The sequence below is a fragment of the Thunnus thynnus genome, chromosome 11 (genome assembly GCF_963924715.1).
Source record: "Thunnus thynnus chromosome 11, fThuThy2.1, whole genome shotgun sequence".
Classification (NCBI taxonomy): domain Eukaryota; kingdom Metazoa; phylum Chordata; class Actinopteri; order Scombriformes; family Scombridae; genus Thunnus; species Thunnus thynnus.
The window spans coordinates 22,358,480-22,382,993 of NC_089527.1; the positions used below are offsets into that span (position 1 = coordinate 22,358,480).

The 24,514-nt window shown below is 39.3% G+C and overlaps 2 protein-coding genes across 5 annotated transcripts; both read right to left on the bottom strand.

Annotated features, from left to right (window-relative positions):
• Positions 1–1,175: 1,175 nt before the first annotated feature.
• Positions 1,176–16,413, bottom strand: ildr2 (immunoglobulin-like domain containing receptor 2). 3 transcript variants are annotated; one of them, XM_067603847.1, is made up of 10 exons: positions 16,149–16,413; positions 12,403–12,732; positions 11,275–11,394; positions 8,231–8,287; positions 6,979–7,125; positions 6,714–6,875; positions 6,291–6,404; positions 4,819–5,032; positions 3,055–3,712; positions 1,176–1,847 (listed from the first exon to the last, which is right to left on the bottom strand). In XM_067603847.1, exons 1-10 carry the CDS (start codon positions 16,186–16,188, stop codon positions 1,812–1,814), a joined length of 1,878 nt encoding a protein of 625 aa, XP_067459948.1. In that variant the 5' UTR covers positions 16,189–16,413; the 3' UTR covers positions 1,176–1,811. The 3 variants fall into 3 exon arrangements, with proteins under 3 accessions (XP_067459948.1, XP_067459949.1, XP_067459950.1); XM_067603848.1 differs by lacking the exon at positions 8,231–8,287 and having other exon boundaries at positions 16,149–16,381; XM_067603849.1 differs by lacking the exon at positions 6,291–6,404 and having other exon boundaries at positions 16,149–16,358.
• Positions 16,414–16,970: 557 nt separating this feature from the next.
• LOC137192858 (cell surface A33 antigen-like) lies at positions 16,971–22,767 on the bottom strand. 2 transcript variants are annotated; one of them, XM_067603853.1, is made up of 7 exons: positions 22,590–22,767; positions 22,071–22,225; positions 20,571–20,781; positions 20,248–20,412; positions 20,023–20,139; positions 19,158–19,281; positions 16,971–18,980 (listed from the first exon to the last, which is right to left on the bottom strand). In XM_067603853.1, the coding sequence occupies exons 1-7, from the start codon at positions 22,642–22,644 to the stop codon at positions 18,242–18,244; spliced, it is 1,566 nt and encodes a 521-aa protein (XP_067459954.1). In that variant the 5' UTR covers positions 22,645–22,767; the 3' UTR covers positions 16,971–18,241. The 2 variants fall into 2 exon arrangements, with proteins under 2 accessions (XP_067459954.1, XP_067459953.1); XM_067603852.1 differs by having other exon boundaries at positions 16,971–19,010.
• Positions 22,768–24,514: the final 1,747 nt, after the last annotated feature.

Below are 24,514 nucleotides of genomic sequence, written 5' to 3' on the forward strand. Positions count from 1 at the left end.
CTCTGTCCAAGTTACATATACATTATCACAAACATTATCAGACACAATAACCACTCAGAGATGAGATTGTATAACAGACAATTGATATTTTATATCAAAATCAATCTTGTCAAAATAAGTTAATGTAAATATATGTGGGGCACAAGGCCTTCACTATTCAGTCCATTCTCAGTGTTTGTGCACTAGAGGTTTCAAGTTTCCACTTCACACTTGTGTAAATTGAATACTGGACCATGATTGGCTCCAAACTAGTTGTGATGTCACAAAATTATCTTAAACTCAGATTTAAGCACAGAGAAACTTCCACTTTCAGCAGATTAATGTGAAAACAGCCTTTAAGTGTCAAACTCTGCTCATACATCATTCTGCACAGTGAAGCTCAAACATCTGACGGAAGTAACAAGAAGAAAAAAACATCTTTGAATTAAGGGGGATTTAAATCAAAAAATGCCAATGTGCCTTGAGAGAAATGTGCATATTCAGGAAACATAGAGTCAGGACTAATATAAAAAATAATTGTATTGATGTTAAAGGGGGGACTTTGTGACACCTGTAATGTGGAACAAAAAATGTGTAGGTTAAAGGGGCAAATATAAAAATGGGCAACATAGTGTAAACATCTGTCTAATTTTACTTTTTGACTTATGTATTAAAAAGCGTAGGTGCAATAAGCTGTATAGCTTTAGCCTAAATCTCAATCTTTGTTATTTATGCATTGTTTTATATTGTATTGTTGTGACTTTTGTTGTCAGTCCTTTTCCTCTTTTATTTCAAATTGTTTGTGTAATTATAAATTTCAGTTTTAATTTTAACCGAGTACAGTTTCATGTTGTTAACATTGTAAATAGTTTGATGTGTACATATTCCCAGATGAAGATGTACTAAAATTATGTAGTTTTTACCTTTTTGTCAATGCATGTGATGTAATATTGAGTGCTGTGCTGGAAATCTACTGTGACATGTTCTCAGTTAATACTTGTCCTCCAATTGTTTTGAGACACAGAGGTCTGCTCTGCAATGTGACAAATATCGATATGTTTTTTTATGTTTTTTTTGTTTTTTTTTACCAAATTCATCACGAGTCCTTGCAGACTGCATAAAAGCTCAAAACTTTTTATTCATGTTATTATGCTGTATGTATCTTCTCTCTCTGTGATAATAAAAATACACTGATGTAAGACTTCAAAGTTTTCTTTATTCAAAGAGTAAGCTACTTAAGCAGTGCAAATAAAATCTGCAGAACAAATTCAAGGTACAGTACAATATCATACAGTACAATATCAACAACAGACAAATATAAAGTGAACCTGAGTTGCAGAGTACTGAGTGAGAAGTATGAAGTTTGTAGAAAAATAATAAGACTATGGTTCCTGCTCAGTGTTACATAAGAATTCTGTAGTTGGCAGATAGTAAAAAACATCTTGGCACTGATAAAAGTAAGTCCACTTACTCAACTCATCATGCTCAACAAGTAAAACTGGTGCACACACACACACACACACACACACACACACAGACCATTTATGGACTACACATGCATGATTCCACAGGTATAAGTAATGCACACGAGAGAAAACATGCACACAACCATAAATCGTCCCGAAGTAACAGAAACGACTGATTTGTGCACATTCACTTCTCAGGATTTTCCCACCACTGTTGTTTTTTTTCGGTGCAGTTATTTCAGTGAGATGAGCCAGACTTCATATGGCTGATGGCAGAACAGTTAGTCCCTCCTGCATAGCAACAGGACGGTTTGAACGAACGGACTGGCAGTGCTGTGCTGTGCAGGCCGAGGCTGGGAAACCTTGTCACACTATGAGAGTGTCCCTGCTCAGTGCTGTGCTCTGTTAAAGAAATACACCAAGAGCCACGCATTAGAGACTTTGCATTCATGCCCATGCTAGGTTAGTGCAGCGTGGCGCCTAAGTCATCAAAGCTTGATTATGATTCAGAGATATCATGCAGTGCAAGTCCTGTTAGTAGCAGTGACTGTTATAGTGATGTCATAGAGAAAATGACACATTTTTTGAATATTTAAGAAACCAGAGAGTAAGCAGATGCAACACTGTTATGGTTATAAGTATGATCAGAATATACATATCTGAGGTAAATGCACATATGCAATTGCTTTTATTTATTCCAAATGTAATAAATGTTACAGCTACTAAGATAAAGTCATGTAAGACGTAAATTATAAGGATTCAGTGTGAGACCATAAATCTTGATGTACAGTGTCATATAGACATATATATGTACAAATACTGTAAAACCTTTGCAAATATAAAACAACAGGTTGCCATTATTCTATGTTTTTTTGACTGTCAACAAATCTCATGATAATCTGCCCTTTAATACTTTATATTCAGCCACTGAAGACATAAATATGCAGTTTCTTTTTTTGGGCAGACTTTTGCCTTCATTAGATAGAATTCAGGAAAGCGCTGACAGGAAATAAGGGGAGAGATAGAGGAGGGATGTCCCAGCTGGACTCAAACCAGGAACAGTGTAAACCTGTAACCACCAGGATACTCCATAGTTTTATTTTTTAAAAAGTCTCCTTTAACATCTGGGCACTGTGGTTTTTAACAAATGTTACACAAACCGGAGTAAATAGTGGATTTGTTGGGGACTATTTTCAGCTGTGGATTAATACACATTTGGTGTGCTTGTGAGTGTTTACAGCAGCATGGCAGTGTGTTTGGGATTGACTCAAAAGTGCGCATGTTCATAATGGAGGAACATGTCACTCATGGCTCACTGATGTGTTTTTAATAGTTCTGGGACAACAATGTAGATCTATGCCACAGAGGAATAAGCTTATCAGGCTTTGGATACACCAAGCAGGTAGCTCTGGATCTGAAAAGTGGGTCTGGGTCTTTCTAATGGCCAGAAAGGGGCAACTCCACTGGCTTCAAAAAGAAGTCCGATTGTATGGAGGTCTATGAGAAAATGACTGAGTGTATTAATGGGATTTGTTGACAATAAGAGAAAATATAGAATATCACCTGCTGAAGAGAAAGAAGGTCCTTTTCCCCGCTACAAGTAACTCACCAGGTTTCGGCTCCTATCTCTCTCCTCCCTGCCCCCCTGTAGCGTATGGGACATCCCCTGGTGAGGGCGGGTGTAAGAGAAAGGCCTCGTGGTTGGTTCAGTGGTCCTATATCGCTCTGTTCTAGGAGGTTCTACAGTGCGGTACCGGTCTGTGTTTGGGTCAGCCCTGCGGTACCGCTCTGCTTCCAGCTCAGAGTACGGAGGCAAAGGATCCTCTTCTTCTGGACGGTTGCTCGGCGACCGGCTGTAGTAACTATCGCTGCCCTTGCCTCTGGAGCTGCCTTTGGAGGGAGTGTCACTGTCCTCGTCCACCCTCCCAGCACCTCCCCGTCCCCTCGCCTTACTCTGCAGTACACTATTGAGGAAGGTGTCATCATAGCCTCTGCTTTGGGGCAAGCGAGGGGGACGATCACTGTCCCATGTGTCCCTTCTCTTCTGTGGTAAAGGTGAGGGGCTGCGACGGCCCCAGCCATCATCTTCATCTCTATAGAAACGCCTTGGCGGGCTGTAATCTCGGTCATAGGATCGGTCTGGAGGCTCAGCCCGACGGCTGCGGGAACCATAAGACTGAGCAAACTCCTCCAGCTCGTCCAGGGAGCCGGTCCGCCCTCTCCTGCTCAGGGTCTTTCTCTGTAGGTGCTCTGAGCGAGGGTTCCACCTACAGCAGGGAGAGCACACAGCGACAGTTTACATGTTTCTGATATCTTCCTGTAAAGCTTATGCTGGAAATAATGTGAAATTCAGACCACACTCGTAACTCTGAAACTAAAGCTGAAACAATTAGTTGATTACCCAATTTACCGCCCCCCTTAGTTACTATTGCTACACCTGTCAAGCTTTCTTTCGGCACACGTGCAATTTATACTGATTTAGCATCAACATTTTCTCTAATTTCTGAAACAATGGCTCCTTGATTTCACACAGAGACAAAAGCATTTCTAGCCAGGCGACCGTCAATTTAGCTTAAAAGCACAAGTGTGATACAGAAAAATGTAAGATCAGACTGTTATTTCTTTTTAACATAACCCTCTTCACCTGCTTAGGTTACATACATTTGTTTGTACTTTCAAACACAATTTTTTACTTTTATGTTACAAGAGAAAATGCTTTTAGGATGAGAATGAACCATTGTGTATGGAAAATATCTCGGTTAGCTATCTCAGATAACGCTGGCTGGCATACTGGATAAAATTCCCCAAATCCAATAAAGGGCAGAGCTACTAATTTGGTTTCCACATAGAGGGGACAGAGGATGTCCTATCATGAACTGAGCTTTTATTAAAGGTTTCTTACTTTTCTCTTATGTTTTTGGTAACGGAAAGGCTAAGAAAGACCCTCCAAAACTCTGCAGAGTAACACTCTTACTACAGCCCCATGCACACAGTTTCAACATGTGGAGAAATCCAAAGCTTGACAGGCCTGCTAAGCTGTGATTGGACAATTATTTTTTGGGGGTAGTTCATCAAACAGTGTTTGTTAATTGACAGAAACTTAATCAGCAACTATTTTAACGATCAATTAATAGCTGATGAATATAAATAGCTTTGTTGATTGAAAAATTACAATTTTTCAATCAACAATGTCAAATATTTTCTGATTATAGTGTATCAAATGTGAAATGAAAAAGATTTTTCTGGCATATATGAAGGTAAACTGAATGCGGCTTTGATAAATTATAACGGGCATTTTCTGACATTTAACAGAAAAAAAAACAATGTAATGATTTCCTGAGAAAATAATCAGAAGATTAATTATACAAATTACCTTCTGTCTAGTTCATCATCTGAGTGGTTGCCTCTGTCCCGTCTGTACCTGCGGCTCTGGGTAGGTGGAGCCACTCTGAGCACCGATTGGTCATCAAGGTCTGGGATGGACGGCAGTGCCTTCATCTGGACGGTCTGATATGTGTGTCTGAAATTATTCCCTCCTACTGTATTCCCTCCATCATGAAGGGAACTCAGCTCTGATAGGCTACTGGCTGTTGGGACAGACACATCACTGTAGAGACCATAGACTGAATATACAAATTTCACTTTATTTCTTTGTTTGATTTGTTTTAATTTCAGTATTTAAAATCTAAATCTTTCATAAATTACACAGCTATAACTGTGAAATGATGCAACTGAACATTTAACAGAAAGATGTGGTCGGCTAAAAGTACTAGGTGCTTGGGATGAGAGCATAGGACACACTGTACATCACCTAATCTCTGGTTTGTGGTGATGAGGGCTGTATAACCAGGAGTACTTATTATAGCTGACAGAAAATTATATCCTAAGCAAAAAAGCACTTCTCACTACTGTCACAACATAATTTAAAGAATAAGACTGGTGTGATATTCTATATATTTCTTATTGTTGACAAAGACCAAAACCAACAATGTATTGATCCTACTAACAACACTACTACACTAATAAAAAACACACCAACACGTTATGTCCCTTCATTTATAAGAACATAGGCACTGTATTTTAACTTAACCCCATATACACCATCCTCCTGCCATAAATATTCACAACGGCACAAAATGTGTATTAATCCGCCACTGAAAATAGTCCCCAACAAACACACTATTTACTCCTGTTTGAGTAATGTTTGATTAAAACTACAGTGCCCACCTGTTTAAGGAAATTACTCAGCTTTTTAAAAAAAATAACTATACATTTGTGACACATTTTTTAAGATTTACATCTTCAGTAGAAACCAATGGACTCAGGTGCGAGAGCCACAGACAAGGCAGTAAAGTACTGAGCGTTATGCTTTAAATGTATACAAGACAAAGTACTTTTGTATATCAGAACACCTCAAACATAGTTCAACAATTTTAAATTAGTTTGCAGACTAATTATGAAAACTGCAGGTAACTGCAACACCATTGAACTTTCACCGGTGAAACAAACCTGAACACGAATTAAATTGACAACAAACAAATTTTTTTCCTTTGCAAGTGGCCATGGCATCCGCATGATAATACACTCTGAGATGTCCTAATACAGAATATAATGGACTTTACATAATAACTTTCCTTTTGAAACAGAGAGATGTCTTTTTCTCATCTCAGTGAGGACAGTTAGATGTTATGAAATTAATGTAAGGATTAGATGGAAACTAGCGCTACTTCATGTACACAAACCATGCACATAAAACAGGAACACTTAGACCAGACACAATCACATACGCACTGTTACACTCTCACACACAGATTGCAGAAACTGGCCTAATCTGTGCAGGCTTACGTTTCAGTGCAGCCATCTTGGCAGAGGGAAACTGAGCCAACTCCTTCTCTATGTAGTACAGAACTTTCATTGAGTCCTGGTCTTGACTGGGTTTCAGTCGATAACCACTGCGCACTGTGGATATGGACACACACACACACATGCACTCACAGGGACATCATCATGCAAAGATTGCACACACATATACGCTTGAGTGTGTAATGCACATTCATACAAATCAAACAAACATATTAACACCAGATGAAAAGAACAAACATGCATATAGCAAACATGCACGAGTAACAGACATTTATGTAATTTCTGAAGGTGAGAGATGACAGATGAAATGAGAGTTAGTCGAGTCAGTGTTTTTGAAAGGAAATAAGGCTGTTACAGAGTTTTCTGACATCTCTGCAACTTACAAACTGTGATGTTTTCACTCACCTCTAGCCAGGTTATTTTCCAATGAAGGGATAGTGGCAATCTTTGGTTCCACATGCGATGAAGGGGCAAGAGGAACCACAGCGGGGACCCCGGGAATGTAGTAGGGATACACAGGCATCTGAGCGGGCTGGGTACTCTTTGCCATCTTCCCTGCCTCGTATACTGCACAGGAGAACAACAAAACTCTAAACCTTCCATGCAGAGGGTTGAGTTGATACTGAGAAGGTATGTTAAAGGAAATCGTGTAGTTGTTCGTGTTACTCACAGTGTCGTGGACAGCAGCAGGTATCAGGACAGCAGCAGCAGCGGACGTAGCAGCAGCAGGAATGAGGGCAACACTGGCACCAGCAGATCCCCAGCAGCAACATGAACAAGATACTACCCAGGACTACAGAACCCACAAACGCCCATTCTGCAATACAGACAGTTAAAGACTTATAGTAAAAGATAAAGTGCTCTGTCCCAGCTGCCCTCACAAGAGGAATAAAATCAGTTTAACAGAACAATATCAACAAATGTGCTCTTAAAAATAAGACAAAAGCAGAAACACTCTCTGCATGTCATGAAAAAAGATTACAATGTACAATTTGAGTCTTGATTTTATAGCTTTGGCTACTATTCATATTCGTGATAGTAGTTAAGTTAATTATAGAGATCTGGGAATATCAAAAAAATTGCTAAAAAAAGGTTTTACACAAACAGCCAGATTAGCCAAACTTGATTTGGAAGAGAAAATAAAGGTGAATAGTAAATTTGTTACCCAAACTGTCAATAGGAAACATCCAGTTCAGCTTTGACCTAATGTACTTGCCCTAGTTGTGTGCACATGTTTTCTGTGTGATAAGGTATTTCCAGACATTTCCGGTGCGCTCACTTTCGGTTTTAACTTCAAATGAAGTGGTTTAGCTAATCTGACTAAACTACTAGCTTGTTTACAACCTTTAAATGGCCAGAGAAGACAAAAAAAGACCCAAGGTGTAATAAACCGCAATGTTCCTTTAAAATCATGCTGATGTTTCCGTCCTCTTCCAGTGGTGCATCCAAAGAACACAAAGCACTATAATAGGAAACTTCAGGCAAACTCAAGGGAACTCTAAGTGACTCTTATCCCACATCACATCTCTAAAGCATCTACACCCTAACAACACACTTCCTCAGGGTGTGCCCAAAAGCAAAACCCACTCAAACCCCCTCGCTGAGTCAACATATATCCCCTGTGGAATTTAAATCATAAGCAGAGGTGAAGGATAAAAACTGAGAGTCTGTGATTTTTGCTTCATGAGGCCTCATTAACCAACTGGCTGTGTGTTTTATTCATATCGAGTTACATGCTCCTCTGACTGGGTTGGCAGCTTGTTTTGTTTTGGTTTTTTTTCTCTCCTTCTGATGTTTTTTTCAGTGTAAATTTGTTAGTCAAAGAGAGTTTTGATTGGTCAGTGAGAATAAAACATTAGGAGGCATTAGAGAAGCCAGAAGATGCCAGGAAATTAGTTAAAAGTGCAGGTGAGGTGCCGTACCTGGCATAAACTCCACATCAAACTCAGGTAGGATATCGTCCGGCTGACCTGTCTTGCCTGCAGAGAGACGGAGAGCATAGGTGAAGGCCGGCAGAGGAAGCAGGAAGCAAGAGAAAAAAGATCAGGCAAATTAGAAAATCTGGTAGCAGAGTGGCTGATTGATGGTCATGCACTAATTAAGGAATCTCAAAGAGACAAACTTTTTACACCATCAACATTGGCAAACATACAGTAATGAAACATTAATGTTTAATTAATGTATATTAAATATATCTGTCTGCATAAATTTAACAATTATGCATCATACATGCTGTCATATGTTAAGATGAATGAACACATTTTTTAGCCACGCTAGTGGCTTGGAATGGTAATGTTGGTTCATCATTGGTCCACCACTTTGGTCTGGACTGAAACATCTCAACAACTATTCAATGGACTGCTGTAAAATTTAGTACAGATGGAGCGTAGAAGATTCGCCCTCATGATCTTGGTGTTCCTTTGGCTTTAAGTCTAGCGCCACCATCAGGTTGACATTTTTTTTTCCTGAAATGTCTCAACAACTATCTGATAGATAGTCTTGAAATTTGCTACAGAGACTCATGTTCCCCCCAGGATGAATTACAATAACTAAAAGTTAGCATGCTAACAGGCTAACAAGAAGATGGTGAACATAAACTGAAGTTTATATGTGCTAAACATCAGCATGTTAGCATTGTCAGCTTTGAGCATGTTTGCATACTTAGCAGACCATTTGATTCAAAGCTCTGCTCTGCCAGTGCAGCCTCATGTTGCCTCATGGCTGTAGACTTGTCTAGTTATCACATGAATCACTGACATGTTTTAGTGTTCAGAGGTCATGCTACTAAAATATGATGCCATAGAGTTTCCTAGGGAGTGCTTTCAGAAATACTAACCTATGACCATAAACATAAGTCATGTACGCCAGAGTTCAGAGTTCAAAACCCAAACTCATCTGACTTTGAATCTATTTTTATTTTAGGAGGTTAGCCGTGCTATGTTTCTGTGATGCACACTACACATGTGCCTCTCTGATGGTGTTAAACCTGCACACAAATCAATTAATGCAGATGCCAATCCACACATGCTACATGCAAACAGACACACAAATATATAGAGACGTGGCAAGAGAGGCAGTGTGAGAATACAAAGAGGGGGTTTTGGAAACTGGGGCACATCACAATTAAGGACAACAATTTACCATGGGAGCTCGTCAAAAAAAAAGGCCCCACAAATTGTATCATTGTGAAACAATGCCTCTTTTGTGCTTCATATACAAGATTAACAGGTCAAAACAGGTCAAATTTTATACAGTTGGCAAACTGTAAAATACGGAAAAGAGAAAGTAATGGCCTTGATTCAGACAGCAACAGGTGAACTGGAGCTGAGACACAACCGCAGTAGTTCATGTTTTTACTGGATTAATTGTGAAGTGGCAAATGACTATGATTACTGCAAAGACCTGCCTCTGTCTGACTACGGCAATAGACTACTGCCAGTCATGGCTCCAGGGTGTGCTGAGTAGACTGTTACTATGGAGCGGGGAAAAAACAGTGTACCATTCCTTCCTGATCAAAAAAGTAATCTTGCTCCACTGACCTGGCACAGTCATCTACATACCATGAAGCTCTGTAACGCAGAGTAACCTGAGAAAGCTCAGGAGCTATGCAGCTCTGAGAGGGAGGGAGGCAGTGAACGATGCAGGGAGAACATGGCAGAGCAAAAACTAAGGAATGGAGGGAGTACAGGAGAAGATTTTGCAGCGCAAAAGGGAAAGCAAAGGGAGTGAACATTGGAGGAAAAATGTATCCAAAATGAAAAATGATACCAGAAATTCAGGAGATGGTGAAAGAAGAAACATCACAACTTGTTGCTTAAAGGAATACTTTGACATTTTGGGATACACTTACGCACTTTCTTGCTGAGTGTTAGGTGAGACGATTGTAGACGCTCTCCTCTCCTGAAAGTGGTATCAATCTTCTCACCTAACAAGTGTATCCCAAAATATCAAAGTATTTCTTTACAATTGAAGTTAGTGTATCTCAGAGCCATGTCAGGGCCAGATACACACTTTCTAATTCTACCTTTGTAGTTGCAATGTAGCAAAGTTAAAAAAAAAAAAAAGTCCTATGCCAAAAACTCAGTCTATCTTGTTATTCACACAAGTTAATGCCCCTGCTCTTCTCTCCTGTAAGCTGATTATAATAAGATTAGTGCTCAGTTCAGGAGGGATGTATGTAATGAGCAGACTTTAATGTTCATGCGCATCAGGTCAAACTTACAGCAGAAAAAAACATTTTTGGTAACGATCATTTTATGTTCAAGTCAGAGTTAAGCCTTGTTTCTGCCCTTTTCTGTGTCTCTCTCTTGTCTCATGTCTACAGCAACCCTTAACATGCTCCTCTGAAAAAGCATGTTGCCATGGTAACAGCTTAAGGAGTGGCTTACGTTTTTGGCAACAATAGTCTCCACAATTTCTCCCAAACGAATGGACAATTACTTCAAGACATACATACGAATCTTTGACCTTTAACACTTTAATATTAGCTGTTCAGCGCAGGTTTTGGCAGCCAGGTATAATCATGAACAACAAACACTCCCCAGGGAACAAATATAACATGATCACACACAAACATACAATATGATCCTGTACAGTCTCATGAGCCACACAACCCTGACAAAGTGTCTAACTGACTTAAGATGTACCAGACGGCCACGTCAGCTCTCTTTAGTGTACAGTTGGCTAAACAATAGAGTCTGTCATGGAGGATCAGGACCATGTAAAGAGGAAAACACCATTTGGTCGTCTCCATGGAAGCTGTTTCATGGACACTTTGGAACGCAAAAGCAACAAAAAGGGTATTTCTGAAAACCTTTACAAACAGCATATTGAAAGAAACTGCACTGAGCTTTAACATACAAATAAACATAAAGGAAACTGTAAACAGCTGATCATGATCAGGCTCAAAGTTTGTTTGTTTGAGTCTTTATGTCACTACTTTGACTGAAATGAAGTGTGGCCATACCGAGCACCAGTAACTCCAGCTGGGCCTCATTCTTCCCCTCCAGATCGTCAGCGACGACGACTTTACAGAAGTACACTCCACTGTCTCCCCACTGCAGCTGCCCGATCCGCAGGTCCGCTTCTGCATGGAGACAAGAAACCAGATTAATAGGACTGTAGCAGGTGAGAGAGCTAATGATCAGGTTCATAAAGCAGCAGTCAGTTTATGAGAGAATCACTTTGAGAATTTGAACTATACTCGCTACAAGATGAAATAATAATTACAAACACCATCTGGTAAATTGTGGTCTGATGCTTTGATGTTTATGTTGATACAATTTTAACAGGGCTTTACAAAAGTAACTACATTAATGTGTATTCATGTATGCATGCATCTGTAATTTAACATTTTGCTCCGTGTAACGCCTAATCGGGGCTGTGAGTAAGAAGTGTTTTCGTTATTGTTTAACCCGCAGATTATCTTTTAGGTTGATTGATGATTTTTTTGGTTTATAAATTGTCATCACTGTTGTACCAGAACACAAGCTGATGTCTTCGAATTGCTTGTATTGTCCGAACCGACAGTTCAGAACACCAAGGTGTTCAATTCACAATGATGTATAAAAGAGAAAATCAGAAAATCTTCCCATCTAAGAGGCTTTAAAAAATGACTTAAATCATTTCTCACTTGTCACTTAGATATAGAAGCTTTAGTAAAACAGACAAAACTAAATACACAATGTTTACATGTGAATAACAAGAAATCCTAATCTTAATTAACATAGAGATTACCAACATGTATTCCTTTATCATGTTAGTGGATCACTCTTGTTACTGTATTTAATGACGGCAGGAGCCCATTGTTGACACTTTTGGATAGAAGACGGGTGTTTTGTCTCGATAAGGCTTGAGGTTTAAAAGGAGAACATAGATAAATAGGAGTGAGAGAAAGGAGGTCGTGATCACGTGTGCTTACACTATTGTGAGACAAAGACAAAAGAGGTTTATTTAGAGAACAGGAAATACAAAGCACAGTCAGCTCTGATTCCTGTTTGGAGATGAATCTAAGTGTACAGTAGTCAAACAGCTGCGGTAACTATTTCCCCTCAATTCATCACTTTTTCAAAGAGGATAAAAATCATCACATTACTGTTTATGATGGCAATGTCTCTGCCTTTGTAGTGCTCAGCCAGCGTCATGGAGGCTCCCTGTGCCGAGGCCACAACATGAACTGTACGGCTGCTGTCGGAGCACTCCAGGTGGGATGTGGCGCCCAGGTCGGAGGCCTGGACGCCCAGACTCTCCGGTAGGGTGAAGGACTCTCGGGTGCGGTCTCGACAGTAGGACTTGTACCACCACTGCACCACTGGGGTCTGGGTGGAGGCCGTCTGGTACTGACACGGGAGGACCACAGACTGGAAGAGCATCGCAAACCGTTGCTTCTCCCGCACTGAGACGTGCACACCATCACACACACAGACTGACACACACATAAAGAAATAGAGACAGAACATGTGAATAAGGGATGTGTTTGACTTTTTTGTATTTCCATGACACATGATTTGACTATTCAAAGTCATGTGAATGTTACTGTGAGATAAAAATGTGTGCAGCCAACTTCAAACAGCGATAGTATCATGTTCATTTTACACCCCAAAGACGAGTGTTTCTCCCAGGAGGATGACCATCAGATGGCAAAATATACTATATGTAGGGCTGCAGTTAATGATTATTTCTACCAACCATAAATATGTTGATTAATGTTTTGATCTTTCATTAATTGTAAAATGTGTTATTTTCCAGAGCCCAAGGTGATGTCTTCGAATTGCATTTTTTGTGCAAAAAATGAAAACCAAAAGATGTTCAATATACAACAATATAGAACAGTGAAAAACAGCTGGAACCAGCAGATGTTTGGCATATTTACTTGATAAATAATGTAAACAATTCATTGATAATCAAAATAGCAATTAATTGTCAGTTCATTAGGTCCCCCTAGCTAAAACTAATGCAGGTTATAATGTTCAGCTTTTGTTGAAACTGCAGTGCTGTTGAATTGTTATGTGTTTAGAGCTGCAACAATTAGCAGATTAATCAATTAGTCAATAGACAGAAAATTAAGTGGCAACTATTTTTATAAGTGAATAATCATTCTAGTCTTTTTTTTAAAATCAAAAATGCCAAATATTTGCTGGTTTCAGCTTAACAAATGTGATGATTTAATGCTCTCTTTGTCGTAAATGACAGTAAACAGATTATCTTTGGGTTTAGTAATATTTCTGACATTTTAGAGACATAACGATTAATCAAGAAAAAAATTGGCAGAATAATCAATAATGAAAATAATTGTTACAGCCCTAAATGTGTTATATTAAAACAAAGTCTACCCTAATTGATGTAAATGTGGTGGCTACAATGTTGCATGACTGTTGTATTAGACTGCAATAGTTTGATCTTGGTGAACCTAATAAACTGGCAACTGAGTGAAGACAAAAACAGTTTAAAGACAGGAAAAGGAGGCCGATGACAACTTTACTCCTGAAGAAACAGCTGCTTCTCTTCTTTGTGTGTGGATGATTCATGAGTGCGGGGGACTACACCTGGGAGATATTTAGTGTAATATCAAAACAGGAGGGAAGAGGGGAACAGAGATTAGATGTGTGTATGTGTGTGTGTGTGTGTACGGCTCCTCTCTTGCTTGGTACCGGGGTCAGGGGGGTTAAATTCCAGTGTGTGTGGGGGGTTGGGGAGGCCTGTGAGGAGGCAGGGGGTTGTCATCACAGAGGGGAGGGGATGGAGCAGTCGGACGCTCGTGGGTGCTTTCTGCTGTACAGCTTGTCATATTAGGTTAGGGTGGGGCGGGCAGGAACTTGCTCCAAACATTTCCCAGAAGACAGGAAGTCAAAACAAAAGCAAATCCACCAGCCTGCCTCTCCTTCATACCAATAAGAGGAGCATACACCCTGCATTTATCTTAAATTGATGTGTTTTCTTCTGATATTAGCCTCCATACTGCATCACTCTGAGGTTCAAACTAGTGTATTAAGGATTGATGAAGTAAAACCTAGATGAAGTTTGTCTCCTGCAGTCATATGAGTATCATCAGGTGTTCAGCTGTTGAGAAACTACACATTGCACTGCACGTTTCTGAGAATGATGGTGGTGATTAAGCCAAATTTGTTTTTACAGGACAGGAGCACAGGAGGAGGGGTGACCAAGCTCCTAAATTCCTCCCACGAAAGAACTCTGGTCTTCCCTTTGTTTCTTTTTTTCATGGACCAGTCCATTGTTAGGGCTGCAAATCCCCCCCTCGCCTCTGTCCCACTTGAGGAGCTGAGGGAGGGAGGGGGGGGTTTCACACACTCCCAACCAATGGGCGTATCAGGCCTGGTCCAGCTGGGTGTGAACTGACCAATTAACTGCTAGAGATTTAAACCAAACCGTTGCTCCATGAATGCAATCACTTTGAGGTGAGAGGAGGTTCGGATAAACGAATACAGAAACCTCTGGATGCATCATTTCAAAGTGATGGTTAATTATTGTTTACATGCCGTTTACATCAGGTGTGACTCACTGTAGGCTAATGAACAGGTTAGAGAGACAGCAGATTGACTCTCCCACCACCTGCATGCAGACTACAGGCCTCCCTTCAGCATTAGATTACATTTTAACTAATGTGTGTATATGTGTGTGTGTGTGTGTGTGTGTGTGTGTGTGTGTGTGTGTGTGTGTGTGTGTGTGTATGTGTGTGCTTGGTAACAAATGTATTCCAGGTCAGCGCTTTGCTGCATGTTTCCTGAACACGGTCGGACTTTTCCTCTCCAAAGCTGTCACATTTCCTGTCTTTACTGTGTTGTGCATTCCTTCACATTGACTCATTAGACCAACAAAAAACCCACACTGATAAGACTGAATATAATCTCCTTGTTTGATAAAGGATATCACTACAATTTCACAAGAAAATGTGTGAAAAGTGAATATTTCTGTTATGGGGGTATATTACTAACAGATGTACCACCACAGGCAGATTTCAAACCTTAAAGAAACACTGATGTGCACTTGGAGATACTTACTTGCAAATTTGCAGCAACTTGTGTACTATATTGAACATTATTAACTTATTTTCGTGACTGATTAATCATTTTGTCAATAAAATGTCAGACAACAGTGAAAAATGCCTGATATAATTTCTCACTGCCCAAAATGATGTGTTCAAATAGCTTGTTTTATTCGGCCAACAGACAAAAACTCAAAGATATTCAGTTTAGTGTTATAAATGACAAATGACAACATCAAACCATCACATTTGAGAGTCTTGGGAATGTTTTACATTCTCTGCTTGAAAAATGACTAAAACGAGAAATTGCTTATCAAAAAAGTTGCAGATAAATTGATTAATAGACTAATCCTTGCAGCTTTGAGTATACAGGCCCACTGTGTAAAATACAGCACTACCATTAAACATTGTACTCCAAAATACACCCTACAATTAACTTAACTATGGTGTACTGTACAGACAGTATAGGGTATATTATTAACATATCTGAAGAGATAAAATACACTTTAAAGTAAAATCAACAAAATATTATACAATATTACATAAAGGACATAATAAATACCGGAAGGATTATTAGCGTTGTCCCATAAACCCCCTGATGTGTCAGTAATTCATTAAAAATGGGGCATACCATTAATATAATGAGTCATCTATCTCACTTAATTCACCCAAATAAATTATACAATAAAAAAGCACCTTATCAAGTGTTTTATAGCTTATACAAATAGCCCGAAGCCGCATAGCTGCCTTGGATAGGCAGTTCAGTTTGCATTGGATCAACCTGTTGCGCTGATGCAGCAAATACATTTTAGCTTGTATTGAAAGATATTCAGACTCACCCAGCGCTCCCACTAAAACAGCCCACCGGTAAAAGTTCATGATATAGTCCGTTTTACAGGAATGAGCAGTTTATCCGCATGTTTGTCATCCTCGTTGCCCGCCGACTGCTGCTGCTGCTGCTGCTACCAACAGGACCCAGACTGCGACTAACGGGACTGTACCACTTCATGCAGAGGTGAGTTCAGCACACACACACACACACACACACACACACACACACACACACACACACACACACACACACACACACACAATACTGCTCCGAAAGACTGACACCTTCCTGTGCTACTCAGGATACTAAACACAGTATGTAGCAGAGCTGGTGGAGGTGTCCCTTTAGTGTATAAGCAGCAGGGTATTTTTTAAAATCTGCAGCGAGTGTAGCGGCAGTAGAGATATCTCTCTCTGTGTGTGTGTGTGTGTGTGTGTGTGTGTGTGTGTGTGTGTGTGTGTGTGTGTGTCTGTCTGTCTGTCATAGGCTACTTTCGGGGACATATTTCAGACCAGTTATTTGGGGACGGCTTGTCCAACTGGGGACAAAAGCTGACAGAAAGCTGATTTGGGGGTCAGTGGTCATAGTCAGAGTTAGGGTAAGTCCACAGGAAATGAATGTAAGTGTATATAATATCCCCAAAAGTGACATAGGTCAATGTGTGTATGTGTGTGTGTGTGTGTGTGTGTGTGTGTGTGTGTGCAGGAGAGAGGGGGGCAGCTTGTTTGTAAAATCAGGTCAGACTTGGCAGTGAGTTTTGAGGAATGTTACTTCACACAAACGGCAACATTTGACCCATTTTCTTCATTGAACTCGATTTTATTGTTGCTATATAAAACACACACACAAAAATATTTTTTTAAAAAACACAAAAATACAAATGATCACTTTTAGGCAAAATTTAACTCCTTATTACCTAACACCAAAATAAAGAAATAACAAAATAAAGCAAATATGGCATTTAGCTGTAGAAAAGATGTACCACACAAATGTTTTAAAAGATTAAAAAAATTGTAAATCTAACTCAGGTAGTTGTAGTAGAGTCTATTTGATCATGCTGGTTAAATCATTAAATCTGTATGAAGTACACATGCTATATACAGTTGGCTATGTTGACACCTCAACTTTCCTCATGGATCTGCGAGTTACCAGAACGCAAGCATATTCTTATTCAACCAGGTTTGACTGACACTCCCAGTCAGCTGTGGACAGACTCTGTGTGATGTAAATGGTAAAAGCTATATGGAGTGTACTTGTATAGCACCTTTCTAGTCTTCCGACCACTCAAAGCTCTTTTACACTACGTGTCACATTCACCCATTTACACACATTCATATGCTGGCAGGCGCTGCCATGCAAGGTTCCAACCTGCCTATCAGAGGAAATCATTTATACGCTGATGTCACAACCATCGTTGGCAATTTGGGGTTCAGTATCTTGCCCAAGGACACTTCAACATGCAGACTAGAGGAGCCAGGAATCAAACCGCCATATATTTTTTTGTTTTTGATTAACCTATTGGCAGACAGTACATTTTATGTAATGGCCATTTGTTAAACTACTAGACTACAAAGGACTGTTCCAATATAGAGAAAAATGAACTCAAAGGACATGCCCCTCTACTTTGTGTCATCATGGTATCATTCACCACCTCATTTATTTATCCTCATATGACAGGACATCAAAACATTACACCGACATTACTTTTGTTTAACAATACAAGTCCTACTTTTCTATCCAGGTCAGGCTTGTTGTTCAATTAAATATTGGTGTATAGTGACATTTTGAACAGGGTCAGAAGTTGATTTGGTTTTGCCAAAGCATATATTTGGACCAAAATCTATTCACTTCAGCCTAATCAGTTAGTGGACTCGCAGGCAACTGGCCCCATAAATAGTCACTATGTCACAAAGCTTTCAGCACCACCTATTTTGTAATGTGTCTGGTATGACGAGGCACTGAGCCATGAACCCAATTAAGTGGATCCAAACAAGAAAAAAAAATTTTTAGGACATTAAAAGAGCATTCAGTAACACAAAGTTATTGATATCAGTTTCTGTATTGATTTTAAGTGTAATTGAGGAGATTGCAGCTGCAACGTTAGCGATTGCTGCAGTTGTCAAGGTGATCACGACTGCCCCTGTAACGATCACGCTGATCGTCAAGGCGATCACGACTGCCCCCGTAACGATCACGCTGATCATCAAGGCGATCACGACTGCCCCCGTAACGATCACGCTGATCATCAAGGCGATCACGACTGCCCCCGTAACGATCACGTTTATCCTCAAGGCGGTCACGACTTCCTCCATAATGATCACGCTGATCGTCAAGACGATCACGACTGCCCCCGTAACGATCACGCTGATCGTCAAGGCGATCACGACTGCCCCTGTAACGATCACGCTGATCATCAAGGCGATCACCGCTGCCCCCATAACGATCACGCTGATCATCAAGGCGATCACGACTGCCCCCGTAACGATCACGTTTATCCTCAAGGCGGTCGCGACTTCCTCCATAACGATCACGCTGATCATCCAGATGATCACGACTGCCGCCGTAACGATCACGTTTATCGTCAAGGTGGTTGCGACTGCCACGATAGTGATCATGCTGGTCGTCCTGGTAACGTTGAGCGTCAATATCACTGCCCTTACCCTCATGTTTTTCTTTACCACTGTAATAACTGTGTTGGTCATCATCAAACTTATGTCCAGCTGTTCCTGCACTGTAACTGTTCTGAGGAACGTCTTTGTCTTCATACTGGTAAACCTGTTGCTTTGTTTCACTGGTGACCATGTCATCCTGGTACTGCTCTCCAGCTTCAGAAGTGTCTCTGTCATAAAACTGCACATCTCCAGGGGAACTAACAGACAACCAGGGATAAAATACACAACAGAAAGAGTAAATGGTGAGGTCTGCACTTGTAAACATCACTTAGATACTAACAATCAATACACTAATAATTGTTGTGTTTACAGTGGCAGAAACATACAGGACACACAATACGTACCCTTCAGCGTACTTGTGTTTGTTGCCCTTTTTCCGGCAGCAACAGAAGATGAGAATCCCTACAGCCAGTAAACCTGCGAGGATTCCTACAATTATACCTGCAGTAGACCCCATATTCATGCTGCCTGGATAGAAAGAAGAAAAACATGATGTTTTCTCACTATACTTGCAAGGCTGAGGCCAGTGTTTACAGCTTCGCCATTTGTGTATCTGAAATATCTGAGCCTTTTCTACAAATTACACTCATATGCAACTATTTTGTATGAGAAAAATATGTTTTGGGTGAGAATGATTACATTTTTTTTTTTCAAAATGAGCTAATGATCTAAAGATCTTGGTCATTGTTACACAACATGCAATCTCCACACTGGTATGGTGAGGATTTCTTCAATGTTACACAATGCACTGTCCTCCACATTCAAAGAGTTGAAGTTGTGGCTAGTTATGGTTGCTCAGCAAGGATTGGACAACTGCTGCTTGGGGGAGGGATTAGCCTACTAAAAGCAGACACAAACATTAGCATTCATATCGTGTTTCTCACCACCTGATACAGGTAAATCCAATATTCACTCTACTTCTAGCTCTGTTTTGGTCAGCACCATCTCCTAAGAAAAATAATTCGGCCGAAGCTTTTTAGCAGCTAAATGCTCCTCCAGGTTCACCAGCTAGTTGCGAACTTTGTCTACCATTCTGTTGTGATAGTGTACACTGAGTTGCTGCTGGAAAGATGGAAGAGAGTGGACTACCAGAGCCACATGATTTAAATGAGGCTCAAAAGCTCAAAGGAGCTGATGGGGACAGCAGAGTTGGGCGGCAATTCTCTCTATCACTTAGAGGTGAGAGGTAAATCATGTTAAGACACTCACCAGGCATCACAGCTAAGGTTAAGTTGCAGCTGGCAGAACCCATTCGATTTGTTGACGTGCAAACGAAGAACCCAGATGTCTCTCTTGAAATATTGAATAATGATAGATCTCCATTGCCTGTAACAAAACATTTTGTCATTCTTTACATAAACACTGGCAAAAGGAGAACCCAATCCAACAAAGATATGTGCTTCAAAGAAACATATGGATGGTTGAAAAGCATACTTTCAAGTGTCTTTGGTGGAAGTGGTCTTTGTATGTTTTGGACACTGTAGGTGTTCCATTTATAGACGGGTTTTGGGGATCCTTGCTCAGACATGCAGGTGAGGGTGATGTTTTGAAAATACTCTGCTTTTCCCTGAATCCCGCAGATGGGCTTAGAGGGAGGTTCTGCAATAAAACAAAGACTATAACAGTTAGAATCACTTTATTACAAGAAAATTGTAAAAACAAAATGCAGTATTGGTTTTACATCACCATGGAGACGACATTTGAATGGTTAGATAGACAAATAATAAACATAAAACATGTGAGTTGTTCATTCTCACCCAGGACCAAAAGGGAAGTGGTGGCAGCTGTTATTCCCTCATCATCACCAGGGATCTTGACACTGCATTGGAATTCACGGTTGTCCTGCATGGTCACCTTTGTTAAGCGGAGTGTGCTGACATATTTGTCAATCTCCAAAAAGGCTCTGCCTTCATAATTAGGCGAGATGTCAATTCGATTGATTGATGAATAGTATGTGGCCACTGATTTCTAGAGAAATATACATAAACAAGTGTTATTCAAAGACACCTGCACTAATAATGATATTGATATAATACTTTATATTTATATCAATACCATGCCACAAGTCATGACATTATATATATATACTGTAAATAAAATTGACAATAGGTGGTATAATGTATGCTAAATAAGAGTAAGATGTATTGATTTCAGTTTATAGTTGTCGATTGATCTATTAGTTGGTCAACAGAAAATTAATCAGCAACCATTTTGATAATTGATAAATGTTTTTTAAGCAAAAGTACCAAACTCTCAAATGTGAGGATTTTCTGCTTTTTTCTGTTTTATAAACTAGTTGTAAACTGATAATAATTTGGGAAATTATACAAGCATTTTTCACTATTATCTGATTTGACTAAACTATTAATCAAATCTTGAGAAAATAATTGATTTTATAATGAGAAAAATCGTTAGTTGCAGCTCTAATGTCCAGTTTTGCCACATTGTTGCTGCGATACCTTCTCTTTAATGAATTATTTTGTGTACAAATTATCATGACAATTTATCAAATTAAAAAATAATATAATACAAAAGTGTTTAGTGTATAGTCCTACCTGAAAAATATAGCATAATTTCTCTGTCTCAGTACCATGTAACATGTACAAGTGGAGTATGTGCAAGAGGCTTATTCACTTCTTTGTCATCCACGGGACAAAGGTCATTGCCACTATATGTGTGTGTGTTTCCGTACGTTTAGTTTGGAACTTATCAAGTATCACATTCAATGAAAGCACAGGACATTGTCTTTCTTTTGACTGAAACAAGTATTCTTATATACAGTCGAGTGGATCATTGTCCATTTCAAAATGTGACACAACCATAGTCATGATATGAGAATATTATATATTATTAACACTTTCTGAGGAGAATGTTGTTTTTGGTATAATTATTTAATAAAAAGAGAGAAATCCAAGAATGCTACACTTCTGATTGCATATCTTTTGGGAGACCTTCCCTGTCTGGCTAGTAGCCACGTCATTCACACACTGTGTCTCCAGTTTTACTTTCTGTTATAAATTTGTTTCCAACTTCAAGCTGAGGTTACTTTGGTGACGTCATCAGGTTTCTTTTCTCTCAGACTTGACAAAGCCACAGAAGACATTATATATATACATAGATATAAATATACATATATGTGTGTAAGTGTGTGTGTGTGTTCACAGGCTGATAGTTCCCCTTTAAGCAGCTCCTCACAATGTGCTACTAAGACGATGTTACAACCACAATTTATGCAGGAAGCCAGTTTAACTTCTTACCGCTGACCCATCTAAATATTCCCATGTGAAGACGAAGAAGTCGAAGGTTGGGTTGGCTGGTTTGAAGGAGCAGGTCATATTAATATTGTGTCCTCTTACGACCTCATATTGTTCTTTTGGAATATTAACCTCCAAACTCCTGCAGCAGGGCAGCACTGAAATAAAACGAAATACATGATAACTGATAATCAATCTGTTTCTCAGTAATAGTGATGTATTTATGACATCTACTTTTATAATGTGTTATTGGAGGACAGACCATAGTAGATATGATTTAATCTGACCAACTCAACCTATATTATGTTTATGTTATATAAAACTTAAATATAGATTTTTAAGTATGTTTCTTTCCAGGCAAATATATAATAAACAGATTTCACCGACAGGTCTCTTTTCAGTAATCTTCTTCCGGTTTAGTAGCAAAGGATTGGATTAATGATTAACATATGTTGGTGATAATGCCACAAAGGTGTGGTAGTTTATGATATTAAAGAGAGAGAATACAAGTATAAAGCCTACCTGTGAGTATCAGAAACAGTTTTTGCCATCCAAGTTGCGTCTTTGTTGCCATCATTAAAAGAAGATACAAATCAGAATAAAAAAGAAATGAAAAAGAACGATCTGAAATAGATGCTCTCTGTCTCAGACCAAGAGTCCGCCTAACCTTCACGGTGAACTCCCAGTTATGGAGAAGTTGACTCTTCCAGGTAATAAGTCAACGGCTACAGGTCACATGTCACCAGACTGCCAATCATTGCTTCATCATCCACTTTAAACCTGACCATTAGAGTTGAATGTAATAAAGAGGGGCTGTACAACCAACAGGACTTAAATATACAACATGACACAGATAGATAGATAGATAGATAGATAGATCATTTAAATATTCATCTATATAGTTAGATGACTGCAGCACAGCAAAGTATGAAATGTAGATTAAAAAAAAAACAATTCCTCCCCCCAAAAAATCGTTTTACTGATCCCAGTCAGTGACTACATTTATTTCATTGTTTTGCTCGACAGTTCAATAGATTTTGACCTTTATAGAAAGTTGTTTTTGTGCTTTATATTGTATATCCATAGCTGGTGTTGTGCTCAATTTGACCTGCAGGCTGCAGTATTGGACTGACAATGAAGTTGTACGTAATCAATACAGACCAGATTACAGCTGGTCTGTTCATTTATGATAGCATATAAAAAGATCATAAATGCAGTTGAATACGTTAATGGCCTTTGACCCTGTTGTTTTAACTTGCTGCTGTGGTCTCTCATTTAGAACTGTTGCACTGATGTGAAAGGCAGGAGGTGTGAATTGAACCTGGACCTCCATCTGATGGTTTGGCATTGAAAGTTTGCTGTTTGTGAATTGCGACACTGGCTGTGTATTAGGAGAGATGTGACCTTGATAATGAGACAGTGTGCTCATTCAGTGGCCCGGGTTGCAGATTTAGACTCGACTGAGGACAATGATGCAATCCTTAGTGGGGTCAGGTCAGCTGTCTTGAAGTATTCAGTCACTCATTGTTTGAGCATAATGTTTACCCAACTGATGTGAGAGGGAACCAAGATTCTGCATCTTTGCATCTCTAAAAGGGTCATACTACTTCTATTTATTGATTATTGCTAATATCCTACATAAAAGATCAACTCAAAAGTGTTAGTGACAAAATAATGAATTATCTCCACAACACTAATAATATTGTTCTTAATTAGTCTTTTTTTTAATTCAGTAAACAGAAATACATCTGGAAGAAAAAAAAACTGAGGCAGATGTCTCTTCAGGTGAATCGGAAATTGTATGAAAACTTTTGACATTTGACTGACTATTGACTGACAAATCTGAAAGTCACTATTATAACCAACTAAAAAAGCAACCAGTTACAATTAACAGTAAAATTATTTACATCTTCACAAGAGACTTCTATACTTTGTAACAACAATCATTTGTTATTATAACTATTGTTTAGATTCTTCAATTTACAGTGTTTCTGACCATTTTCCAATACATGTTTATCTTGTATTATCTATAATTTTAGATAATTTAAAGCTATTTTTCCTTTTGTCCCAGGTGTCCATAGTTTTCCATTATTACTTAGCAGTCTGTTGGATTGAGCATGGGCTCTGGGCGCTACTGACCCCTCAACCCCGCCGACAACATACTCTGTACATTGTGTATGCATCCTCCAAGTTCCCATCAAGTGCAGTGCGCACAGTAGACTACATGTGGCAGCTTCATTATACTGTATGCCCAGACACCCAGAGACCCACCAGTACTCCTGTGATGGAATAATATTAACTGGTACCAGGTCCGCTGTGTATAAATTAGTTTGTAGTTATTTAATTAAACTTCTGTAATTTATGACTTTTATATTTATGAATATGCACCATGTGAGCATAATATTAACTTAAATAAATATTTAGTATTTTAACACAGGGCCAAGAAG

What these genes read in the sequence shown, in the direction of transcription:
- ildr2 (XM_067603847.1), bottom strand. Translation starts at nt 16,188, where the DNA reads ATGAACTTTTACCGGTGGGCTGTTTTAGTGGGAGCGCTGG. An exon ending in TGTTTTAGTGGGAGCGCTGG is followed by an intron (nt 12,733 to 16,148) that starts GTGAGTCTGAAT and finishes TGTGTGTGTCAG; the next exon opens with TCTGTGTGTGTGATGGTGTG. An exon ending in CAAGATGGCTGCACTGAAAC is followed by an intron (nt 5,033 to 6,290) that starts GTAAGCCTGCAC and finishes CTGTCCCAACAG; the next exon opens with CCAGTAGCCTATCAGAGCTG.
- LOC137192858 (XM_067603852.1), bottom strand. Translation starts at nt 22,644, where the DNA reads ATGATGGCAACAAAGACGCAACTTGGATGGCAAAAACTGTTTCTGATA. An exon ending in ACTGTTTCTGATACTCACAG is followed by an intron (nt 22,226 to 22,589) that starts GTAGGCTTTATA and finishes GTTTTATTTCAG; the next exon opens with TGCTGCCCTGCTGCAGGAGT. An exon ending in AACCTTAGCTGTGATGCCTG is followed by an intron (nt 19,282 to 20,022) that starts GTGAGTGTCTTA and finishes CTTTCTATCCAG; the next exon opens with GCAGCATGAATATGGGGTCT.